Genomic DNA, 12,084 nt, shown 5'->3' with positions numbered 1-12,084 from the left:
ATTAACTGGATTAATAATTTGCAATTATAAAAATAACAGTTATCCAAGAACATTCAAAACCAATCTCTTTAAATTAATGATGACATTTTCAAGTAGAATGACATTGTAGTAATGTTTACATATCCATACCAGTGTGAATTTTACTACACGTAATTTGCCGTGTAAAGACAGAAAAAGTAGGGATACATGTAAAATATTTGCGAATTATGTATCCATAGCCTTAAAGTTTTTAATGGGGAACTTGCACATTTTTTTTTATTACATAATAATGTTCAGTTTTGTATAAAAATGAGATTTCCAAAATTTCCCGCTTCAAAAACTCATAATAACTTAGAAATACAAATTTAAAGTCTTCTTTATTTTAAAGTAGTTCAGACGGCCCGTGACGTCACATAGTTTTACATTAGTTTTTTATATGGTGATGTGGGAGGGTTATATGTAAGTATATTCTTCTTCTTCTTCTTTAGTTTATTGGCCTCCACCTACTTAGGTATTTGGCCACAGCATCGTCGCGAAATATGGGAAAATATTTATATTGTAATGATATTTTTTGATCACTATACTTAATAGGAAGTGTGTACCTACTAAGTTTTATCGTTAAATAATTATGAGAATAATAATCAGAATAAAATCACAGTATAAAATTAGTAGGTATAATGGGAGTATAATATACATAATATATTATGTACTTACTTATCTGCTTTAACTCCCCGAACTTCTCCGACGGAAAAATTTTCACTCTTTTGAAAATATGTAGCCACCATACACATATCAACTATAGGTAAGTTATCAGACTACCCTTTACAAAAACCCTCTTCCGTCATTTTAAAAAATATATCTTAAAAACACTCAAATATATCAGAAATAGAAATTATCAAATATATTTATAAAACTTAGTGTCAGTGTCAAAACGAATGCCAAACCTATGAGGGAACTTACACATTTTTTTATTACGTAATATGATTCAGTTTCCTTTAAAAATAATATTTCCAAACTTTCACGCGGTAAAACCTCATAATAACTTAGAAGATAATTTAAAATCTATATATTTTTTTCTGTTTTCTGGCCTTGGTTTAGAAGAACCCTTAGCCAATGTAAAATAGTTCAAACGATCAAAAACGCTTGTGACGTTACATAACTGTATTTTCTACTGACGTTTATAGTGTCGAATTTAAAATTATATACAATTTTGTTTACTTTGTTGGTGTAGAATGTACATGCACAACTATATGACGTCACTATGCGTTTTGAACCACCTGTTTTAATTTGAATTTTTAATCGTCTTTAGGGGCCAAACGAAAGACAAACAAAACTTTTTTTATGTTTGATACATGTTTTAAATTATGTTCTGTTGTGATTTATAACATTTTTTTCGAATTTAAAAATTTATGCAAGTTCCCTATTATGACTGGAGATTTGGATGTAGAAAACTTTTGAGTTTCATTATTTATAAAAACGGCTGGCGTTAGGTGATCAGTCATGTCAGTATGAAAAACGATATGGTTAATATTAATTTACTGTTTTAATAGTCTATTGTTTTTTTTTAATTTCTAACATCAAAAGTAAGTAAATTTCCATCAAAATAATGTTGTTATTTTTTTTTGGTTGGTGAAAGGCTTATTTTCAAAAAGGCTGTAGTCAAATGAGCTTAAACGAGTCACTAATCACGAGTGTAGGCAAATTTTGAACACAAATCTTATAACCAATTTTTGTCTTCAGAAAAACAAAAAGTCCGCAAAATATTCACAATAGCAAAACCTATATTTTTTTATACTAGTTGAGATTTTTGATATCACCAATAATTGATAAGTTATTTTGAAATTTTTTTTCAAAATTATATTTTTTATTTAAAACCAAATTATTTTCAAAAATGAGCACTTTGAAGCGGTAAAACTTACAGATCATATAAGCAATACATAAGTCAAGTAATTTGTGAAGCGGTAACGATTAATTTCATTTGGGATGCTAATTAGGGGGTGATTTTTACTATTTTTTTACCAACAAAAAAGTGTCAAATTTTATTTTAAGCATTACATAGTTAATATTGATGCTAGAAACTAAAAAATAACAAAAATATAGCTTTTTTAAAAACTTTGAAAAAGTTGTGTTGACTTTTTCTCGAAAAGTTCTTCATTTTTGGTTACTTCACGTTAAAATATTCGATTTGGAATTTGAAGAATAAGAAACCACATTTCATGGCCTAATGGGTTTACAGACTTTGTATCATCATCCAGCCTCAAAAGTCCACTGCTGAACATAGGCCTCCTCCCCTCGTTTCCAACCCCATCTATCCTGCGCCACCCTCATCCAGTTTTTGTTTACCTTTCTCAAGTGGTCAGTCCATCTTGTAGGCGGTCGACCGACGCTTCTCTTGTCTTCTCTTGGCCTCCATTCCAATAACCTCTTCGTCCATCGCCCATCTGTCATTCTGGCTACGTGTCCTGCCCATCTCCACTTCAACCTGGCTATCCTCTCGACTAGACTTTGTATATACACTATATTTTTCACTTTTTTATAAGCTATATTTTTACTAAGAATATTTTTTTCGATAACATATTTACTTTTTGAGGTATTTGCGAGAAAACGTCTCAAAACGTTTTTTTTTTGAAAAATAACATATTTACTCACAAATAACTGGAAAAGTATTTACTTAGTGAAAAAACTCTGTAAAATTTAAAGTTTGCTTAGAATTAGTCAGTTTATCCAATTCCGGACTTATCTTGAACGTATGTTTTTCACCCAAGAAGGGGCGAAACACTCCTAGGGCAGAAGGGCACATCGGCACAATAGGTATTAATTTTTTTTGTTTGACATGTTAGCTATGTGTATGCCAAATTTCATCTCAATCCGTGCAGTTCTTTAAAATGTACAGCAAAAACCGTGAGTAAATGGACTATAAATTAGCTTGATATTTTATGATATAAGAAGAATTATATTTAATGTTTTGGGCGGGGGCCCGCCTCCCAACTGGAACCAGGGTGCGCTGATCTATGGGTACGCTACTAGACATCCTTTATTTCAATTCGTTCAGAGAGGACCATCATCCTCGTACGTAAGTTGCATGGTACAAAAACGCCAGGTACGATAGCCGGAATATCCGAAATTCGGATGAGTTCGCGCATGACGTCACAATGAGAGTGATTTTAAATATTCCCAACGAACTGTCAACACTGATGGAATCGCCATAAAACGAAGTTAATGGCGTCAGGATGAGATAGAAGATAATCAGGTAAAGGAGGGAAGATAATCGGACAGTGCTAGTCAGGTACGTTGTAGTTGTAGCAAATTTTACCTGAAAATTCTCTGTCTCTCTCATGTCTCTCTAGAAGTGCTAGAACCTCTCTCTTGTATGTTGGCGCCTATCTCGCTTCACTGTTGGAATGGGACGGGGCCATTCCATCAGTGTTGACAGTTCATTGAATATTCCCCATTTAAAACATTAGCGTTCGGAGCACAATTAGTCTTAAATTGGTCATAAAGAGTCATTTTAATAGATTAATATAATTTCTGTTTAACTATTTAGAATTTATTGAAATGTAGGTATTTTATTATTTTGATTTAAAAAATTAATTAAAAATACAATGAACAAAAATAAATTTCTAAAATAAATTTGTGATGTATATTCAAAATTTTTTTGTATTCCTCGCTTTTTAAATAAATTTTACGAGCTTGTTTTTGATTGGCTTGTCTTATTTGGGGCCAGTGTTAAGGAGGGGATCGAGCCATTGGCGTCCATATAAAAATTTGTAGGGGGGCTAGACTTGAAGATGTTGCACATTACATTTTGTATACTTTGGATGACAATATATATAGTTTAAAGCACCCGAAAAGCCATGGGGGGCCACGGTACCCATATGTCTGGGCGCCTATGAATCGAACCTTCATTTAGTTGCACGTAAACAGATGAAAATAATTGATTATTGGTGTGAAACAAAATCACAAAACAAATAAAACACAAGACTAAGTTACAATTTTCTTTAATTTTCTCTTATTTCTCATATTTTCTTTAAGTGTTAAGTTTAATTTCTTAATCCTAAAATACCTGCGCGTCCGAAAAAACAGGTGTTTGGTTTTGTAATCACATTCAATCTTTTCAGACAAATCAATAAGTCTTTGCAAATAATTTTTCACTGACTTTAACTGAAGTCCAGACCCATTAAAATTATTAAATATAGTATCCAGTTGATGCATTTTTACCACCAATTCTTCTGGAGGTTTCTTTAGGCCCCATTCGGAGACCTGGCCAATCCACGTGTAAGTGGAAGATATTTAATTACCCTATTTTTACCTGTAGCGATTTAAACGAAAAAACTGCCATTTTTGATCCTTATTTGTTAATAACTAAATTTCCCGTCTGAACTGTGACGGGCATTTTTGTATTTATAATGTATTAGGTGTATAGTACCCAAAAATCCCATTTGCAACCTGGCTGCTCAAGTGTCCCAGCAAAAATCTTATTTCTCTGGACTCAAATGGCAGTAAGTATATACATGTGGCAGTATCTAAATAGGTACCTTTTTTATTGCCCAATGCCCAGCCGGGATAAAGTCACTGTAAGATGATCATATTATTTATTTTTTATCTAATAACGTCCAGTCGGAACTATTGATAACTGATACGTATTTATGTCAGAATTTTGCATTGCGATAGGGCAAAATTTTATGAATAAATAATTATTACTTTGGTGTTCAATATAAAATACTTACCACAGCAATTTTGAAATTTGAACTATTTAGCATAGGAAAAATATTGAGTAGGTATATACCGACATATATAGCGTAAATTGTAATTAAGAACATTGGATATAATTTATATAGTATATCAAATCATCAACATTATACATAATTATATAGTTATCCATCTTTAAATTTCAATCATTTCTGTAAAATTCAATAATTTGTCGATCGAATGAAATTTCAAAACTAATTTGTACATTATTTATTTATGTATTAATGTCCGACTTTATTTGACAAATAATGACATTATTTCGAAGTCTATTAAGTACGATATACAGCCCAAGGGCGTGTTATTGAAAAATAACGCCCTAGGGCCTATTAAATTTAAATAACGAGTTAAATACTGTCAAGTTGACAAATAAAACTCTAAGTAAAACTATGGTTACCACAATTACGTTACGACTATTTCTGGTAATGTACTTATTTGAAAACTAATTAATTCAAAATTCATTCAATTTTTTTGCATATGAAGAATAATTTAGTCGGACATTAAACGTTGAAGCCACCACGGGTATTGTAATAATAACGCTTTCGGTCAACGAATATACCTCGGACCCAAGGCCCTCGGTCTATACACCATCACCATTGACCTCAAGCGCTATTATCCTTATAATACCCTTGGTACCTTAATAACTATAACGGCATCCATTTACAAAAGTTTTAAGAAAGCTGTACCTTTATAAACAATAAATTTTAAACTATCAAACATCTCAGAATAATAAACTACAACAAACTTATTTTAAGATACCCTTGAGTTGTTTTTTAAATAAACTAATTTTGAAGGCAATACATTAAGGGGTAAATAATAATTCTTTCACACTAACAAGTCTACTAATCAACTTAAATCTCACAAAAATCTCCTCAAAAGCTAAAAAATCGATAAAACTCCCATATAAACATATGTATTTCAACAGCGGCTACTCTCATTATGACGTCGACAGAACGCGATCAGCTGATAGTCGCATGCGCAATATCGTACCTGGTGTCTTTGTACCATGCGTAAGTTACACCCTCTGAAGGGATCTATATCTGCTCTGTGAGAGGCTCTATTGCCTCAGAGCAGACCATAGAGCCTCAGAGCAGACCATAGAGCCTCTCTGATGATACCTAAAGAGGATGAAACGTACAGAAGAGGATGACGGTCCTCTCTGAATGAATTCAAATAATTGAAATATAAGATATCTCTCATTTTCATATTAAATATACTTTTTAGGATTAGATGTGCTATATAAAATGAGAAACTTGCCTCTTAGCTGCTATTTAACACAAAACGTGGTATGTCCGTGTATTAGAAATCTAATATATCAAAATAAAAAAAGTACAATGAAAGACTTGATGATTAAATGGCAAAAAGCAGTAATGGAAATAGGTGCGATGCCAGAATGGAAGTCCAATGATTTTGCTGTACTAGTCCAACCGTTTACTTTAAATCTTACATTTCCTAAAACACCAAGAGGTGCTCTGGATTATAGTTATTTGGGACCCGATTGTTTCCATTTTTCAGAAAAAGGACAAGCCTTATGTAAGTATCCTCTATAATATCGAAAGTTTACATTAAGACGGGATTATTATTATAGTACTTATATAAATCTAAATCCTCAAAGTTAAACAGTACAAGAAATACCTCATATTAAAGAAATAGCTCAACTAAGAAAACAATACTAAATGATACGTAGGACAAGAGGACCAACAAGCAAAGTCAAAAGAAAACATTACAAAATATTGATCGAATAAATAAGAAGTGGGGAATACCATGTCGTGTAAATATATTGATAAAAAGAAGTGGATACCTAGAATACAAAGGTATAGTGTAAGTAAGAAATAAAATAACACACTTTACGGTCTACCTATGCGACGTGAGAAGCGTTTAGTTGGGGAGCAGTTCCTTACTAGAGTGTAATTGAATGTACCAGTATTTTAAGTATTCGTTGGGCAACAGAATTTTATAAAATAGTCCTGTCACGGACGTCTTCTTCTTCTTCTTCTTCTTCTTCTTCTTCTTCTTCTTCTTCTTCTTCTTCTTCTTCTTCTTCTTATACTTGTTGTAGATCTGTCGATCTGTTAATTGCGACGTTGAAGTATTTCTTTAAAGGTAGACTGCCAGCTATCTCTCCATTCTTTTGGTGGTTTCCCCGGTGGACGCTTGCCTGCTGGTTTTCCTTCTAGAGCAATTCCTGGTAGTCTGTGCTCCTCCATTCTTTTTACATGACTGAATCATTCTCTTCGTCTTTGCCTGCCCCATTTGACTACATCTTGCACACCACATTGTTCCCTGATGATGTTGTTTCGTATTCTATCTCTTCTTGTCTTCCCTGCTATTGCTGTTAGTGTCTTCATTTCGGCTGTTCGTAGCATGCTTTTAGTTTTATTGGTGTCTTCTCTTGATTCAATGCCATAGGTCATAACAGGTCTGATGCAAGTTTTATATATTCTAACTTTGCTGTCCATTCTCATATATGGGTTATTCCAGACCACATCTCTCAAATATCCGGACAAGAGAGCGGCCTTGTTAATTTGTCCTCTTAGGTCTCTGGCTGGGTCATGATAACTTGATAACTCTACACCTAGATATTTGAACTGGTTTAGCTGTTCTATTGGTTTTCCCTCTACCACTAGCTTGCATCTAATTGGGTCTTTCGCAATGGTAATGCATTTTGTTTTCTGCGTGGATATGTTCATGTTGAGTCGTCGACATGCTTGATAGAATCGATAAAGTTGTCTTTGTAGGTCATCCCCGTAGCACACTATACTGATTCTAATGTGGTCGAGTCTGTATCCTAGTTGTAGCGATTCCACATCTTCTATTATTTCATCCGTTAGCATATTGAATAGAAATGGACTGAGGCTGTCTCCCTGCCTGATTCCTCCTGGTGTTGGTATGTTGGCCGTAGTGGTGTCGTTTGTTTTATTTTTTGTCGTGTTGTTATTGTTCATTTGTTTTATGACTTCAACAATGTTTGTCGGTATCCTTTTTTGCTTAACTTTCTTTATTATATCGCTAAGTCTGACTCTGTCAAATGCTTTCGTTAGGTCTACGAAGCAAATATATGCAGGTTTGTTATATTCTATCGACTTCTTTTCACTTGTTTCATGACAAATATTGCGTCCGTCGTCGACCTGTCTTTTCTGAATCCTTGCTGTTCTTCTCTGTTCTTTATCTGTGATTCCAATTTATCCTTGAGTATGCCTGTGAATAACTTCATTGTCGTATTTAAGAGAGTTATTCCTCTGTAGTTGTCCGGGCATGATCTTTGTCCTTTCTTAAAAATTGGTATTGTGATACTGGTGTGCCAATCTTGTGGTATCTCTGCTCTGTCTAAGATTTTGTTAAACAATGTTGTGAGACAATTAGTGAGTTTCTGACCATCGTATTTCAGCAGTTCGTTCGGTATTCCATCAGTAACTGGCGATCGTCTATTCCATCAGTACCTCACAGACGTCTAAAGGTGGGAAACTATTAAATGTAATGTTAATATATACGTTTATATCGATAATTTCCACCTCTACTAGTTTCACCCCTTTTTATTTCAAAATGGATTATGTTTTCCATCTTTTACGTTATTTTGCCGGTTATTAGCTCCCTCATCACTGTATTTACTATCCAGTCGCTGTGTTTTGATTCAGGTCAGTCTCCTTACGAGCCTCTTTGATGACGGGTAGGCCTAGAAATACTTGTCAGAGGATGGAAAGAGACTCGAATTGAATCCAAATTCAACCGCGTGTTTATTTTAATATTATTATTATTAAAATAATTGTCATAGAAGGGCAGTAGCATTGTAGGGTTTTAATATCATGATCTGCTAATAAAATTGAATGATTCTAGTTGCCAACGGTTTATGGAACTCAATTATGGAGCCATTTGGACACAAAAACCCAGATGGAACTGATAACGCCTCCAAATTCCATTGTCCTTCTGAGAAACATCCCTATATTTATACATTGGAGAATAGCTGACTACAATGATCACTATTTCATTATTTTTAAAGACTTGTGAATGCTCTCTCAGGCCATTACATTGTATAAGACTGTACATTAATGTAATATATGTGATAGTAAACGTTTGTTTTATTTGCAAAGTGTTTCTTGTTAATTTTGTTCAGAGAAAAAATTCGAACATGCTAAGAATATATTAGAAAGCTCCTTCAAAATGAAAAACTCGGAGCAGCAATATCAGAAGAATGAGGTAGCGAGGTGGCGGACCAATGATATACCCCAGGCTGTGGGTGAAAAAACGTGATATAATTCAGGAATTTTTGAAACCTATCAGGTGTTGTAAAGGACGATGCCAGGAATAACTTCTACTAAAATGTAATCAAAAATATTGTGCGCTTTTTTTTAATTGCGATTTTAATTTGTTAAATTTGCAATTTTTAAGGATTTTTAATTTTGCAGCTTAGGATATTGATTTTAGAGAAAAACTTTTTAATATAAAGTTGTAGTAAATTAAAAAACCTACAATTTGAGCTATGGTAAGTTTAATTTCGTTAATTGGTTATTGCAAAACAGCCTGCGAAAGGTCCAAAATGGCCGTTTTTTACAATTGCATTATTTATTGTACAAATAATTTTTTTTATTTTCTAAAGCTTTTTTAAGATCTTTCAATTCCTAACATAAAAAAATTGTAAAACCAGATTGACGAATTTGTTGCTTAGATATTATAAATTGTTTATCCCAAGAGGTCAAATGTCGAAGGCTATAACTTTAAAAAAAAATCGTAGATAGTTGGTGAAACATCCAGTCTCCTTCTAAAGAGTTATATTTTCATATTCTGATGTATATAAATGCGTAAAACATTTTTAAACCTCTAATTTTTGGGTTTGAAAATAAGGGGGCAAATTTCGTTACAAACATTTAGAGCTGAAGCGGCCCTGTACATCCTATGAGTTTTTAACTTACAGATTATTGTTGCTTAAGATGAAACGAAGATTTATAAAAAAATAAAAAATTTCTACGACCAACTGAAGCCGAGATAATTTTTGGGTTTGAAAATAAGGGGGCAAATTTCGTTATAAACATTTAGAGCTGAAGCAGCCCTGTATATCCTATGCGTTTCTAACTTACAGATTATTGTTGCTGAAGAGGAAACGAAGATTTATAAAAAAATTAAAATTTTCTACAACCAACTGAAGCCGAGATAATTGTTTTTTTTCTTAAATCGTAGTGCCTTTATTTATAATAATTAAGAAATTATTTTATAGTCATTGACTAAAGAAAGACTTATATTATCTTAAAATAAAAATTATTATAAAATATAATTACATTTAATTATTAAAAATTATTTTTTAAATCGGTGCTTTTGCAAGCGGGCGAATTTTGCAAATCGCCCAGCTGGATTCAAATCCGCGCGCTCGGAAAATTTTTACGTAACTTGTATTAAATTTTGACAGAAAACAATTTAATAATATTACCATTATAATATACAGTCGATTTACCACTGTATTTGTTTTTCTTGATAAACTTTTATATGTGAAATCCAAAAAGATTAGTCACTACAAGAAGAAAAAGTTTTATATTGTATATTATAGTAAGAAGTAACATTATTATTATTATATTTATATAACAATGAAAAAATTAAAAATATATTTCATATATATGTATCATTTTTGTAATATTATTTCTTTAGAAATGAAATTTCACATATAAAATTTATCAAGAAAAACAAATACAGTGGTAAATATACTGTATATTATAATGGTAATATTATTTAATTGTTTTCTGTCAAAATTTAATACAAGTTACGTAAAAATTTTCCGACCGCGCGGATTTGAAGCCAGCCGGGCGATTTGCAAAATTCGGCCGCTCGCAAAAGCACCGATTTTAAAAATAATTTTTAAGAATTAAATGTAATTAAATTTTATAATAATTTTTATTTTAAGATAATATAAGTCTTTCTTTAGTCAATGACTGTAAAATAATTTCTTAATTGTTATAAATAAAAGCACTACGACTTAAGACAAAAAAACAATTATCTCGGCTTCGGTTGGTTGTAGAAAAATTTTATTTTTTTATAAATCTTCGTTTTGTCTTCAGCAACAATAATCTGTAAGTTAGAAACTCATAGGATATACAGGGCCGCTTCAGCTCTAAATGTTTATAACAAAATTTGCCCCCTTATTTTTAAACCCAAAAATTATCTCGGCTTCAGTTGGTCGTAGAAATTTTTTATTTTTTTTATAAATCTTCGTTTCATCTTCAGCAACAATAATCTGTAAGTTAAAAACTCATAGGATGTACAGGGCCGCTTCAGCTCTAAATGTTTATAACGAAATTTGCCCCCTTATTTTCAAACCCAAAAAATTAGAGGTTTAAAAATGTTTTACGCATTTATTTACATCAGAATATGAAAATATAACTCTTTAGAAGGAGATTGGATGTTTCACCAACTCTCTACGATTTTTTTTCAGAAAATTATAGCCTTCGACATTTGACCTCTTGGGATAAACAATTTATAATATCTAAGCAAAGAATTCGTTAATCTGGCTTTACAATTTTTTTTATGTTTGGAATTGAAAGATCTTCATTTTAAAGCTTTAAAAAATAAAAAAATTATTTGTACAATAAATAACGTAATTGTAAAAAACGGCCATTTTTGACATTTCGCAGGCTGTTTTGCAATAACCAATAAACGAAATTAAACTTACCATAGCTCAAATTGTAGGTTTTTTAATTTACTACAACTTTCTATTAAAAAGTTTTTCTCTAAAATCAATATTCTAAGCTGCAAAATTAAAAATCAATAAAAATTGCAAATTTAACAAATGAAAATCGCAATATAAAAAAAAGCTCACAATATTTTTGGTTACATTTTAGTATAAGTTATTCCTGGCATCGTCCTTTACAACACCTGATAGGTTTCAAAAATTTCTGAATTATATCCTGAAATCGACCTATTTTTCACCCACAGCCTGGGGTAATAATAGAAAATGAGAAGGTAGGTATGTAATGTACTATGTGCGCGCAAGAATATGAAAAACGGAAAGACTCTATTAATTCTGTTCTGGACGAGATGCCTGTTGAATTAATTAAGTTTTTAAACGAAGACAGTATACACATGCTTACTAAATTTGTTAATATGGACTATCAAACAGGAAAACCACCAAATGATTTGCTGAGTTTAACTTTCATTGCAATCACTTGAATAATGAAGAATATAACACACCCTTGGTGTTTATTTCTGTAGATTTTGGCAAGGCTTTCGACACAGTGGATATTGATCTTACTTTATAGAATTATTAGAACAATGTGTGATAGATTATCGCTATTTCAACATCCTCAGAAATATATAAGTAAATTCCAACACGTATATCGTGATCTTGATATGATAAGGGGTTGCTAAGAAGCAACTTAA

General features: G+C 32.0%; 1 protein-coding gene across 4 annotated transcripts in view; it reads left to right on the top strand.

The window, feature by feature from the left end:
- Positions 1-8,793, top strand: part of LOC114327062 (phospholipase B1, membrane-associated-like) — a 112,304-nt gene extending 103,511 nt beyond the window's left edge. For 3 of the 4 annotated variants that reach the window (XM_028275567.2, XM_028275566.2, XM_050654237.1), the window contains 2 exons: positions 5,950-6,258; positions 8,560-8,793. In XM_028275567.2, the coding sequence (XP_028131368.1) occupies positions 5,950-6,258; positions 8,560-8,690 (440 nt within the window). In that variant the 3' untranslated portion in view covers positions 8,691-8,793. The remainder of the gene's footprint in view (positions 1-5,949; positions 6,259-8,559) is intronic. The other variant, XM_028275569.2, reaches the window with a different exon arrangement.
- Positions 8,794-12,084: the final 3,291 nt, after the last annotated feature.

The sequence above is a fragment of the Diabrotica virgifera genome, chromosome 6 (genome assembly GCF_917563875.1).
Source record: "Diabrotica virgifera virgifera chromosome 6, PGI_DIABVI_V3a".
Classification (NCBI taxonomy): domain Eukaryota; kingdom Metazoa; phylum Arthropoda; class Insecta; order Coleoptera; family Chrysomelidae; genus Diabrotica; species Diabrotica virgifera.
Note: the sequence above shows the minus strand (reverse complement) of the source record. Positions and strands in the feature narration are given on the sequence as shown.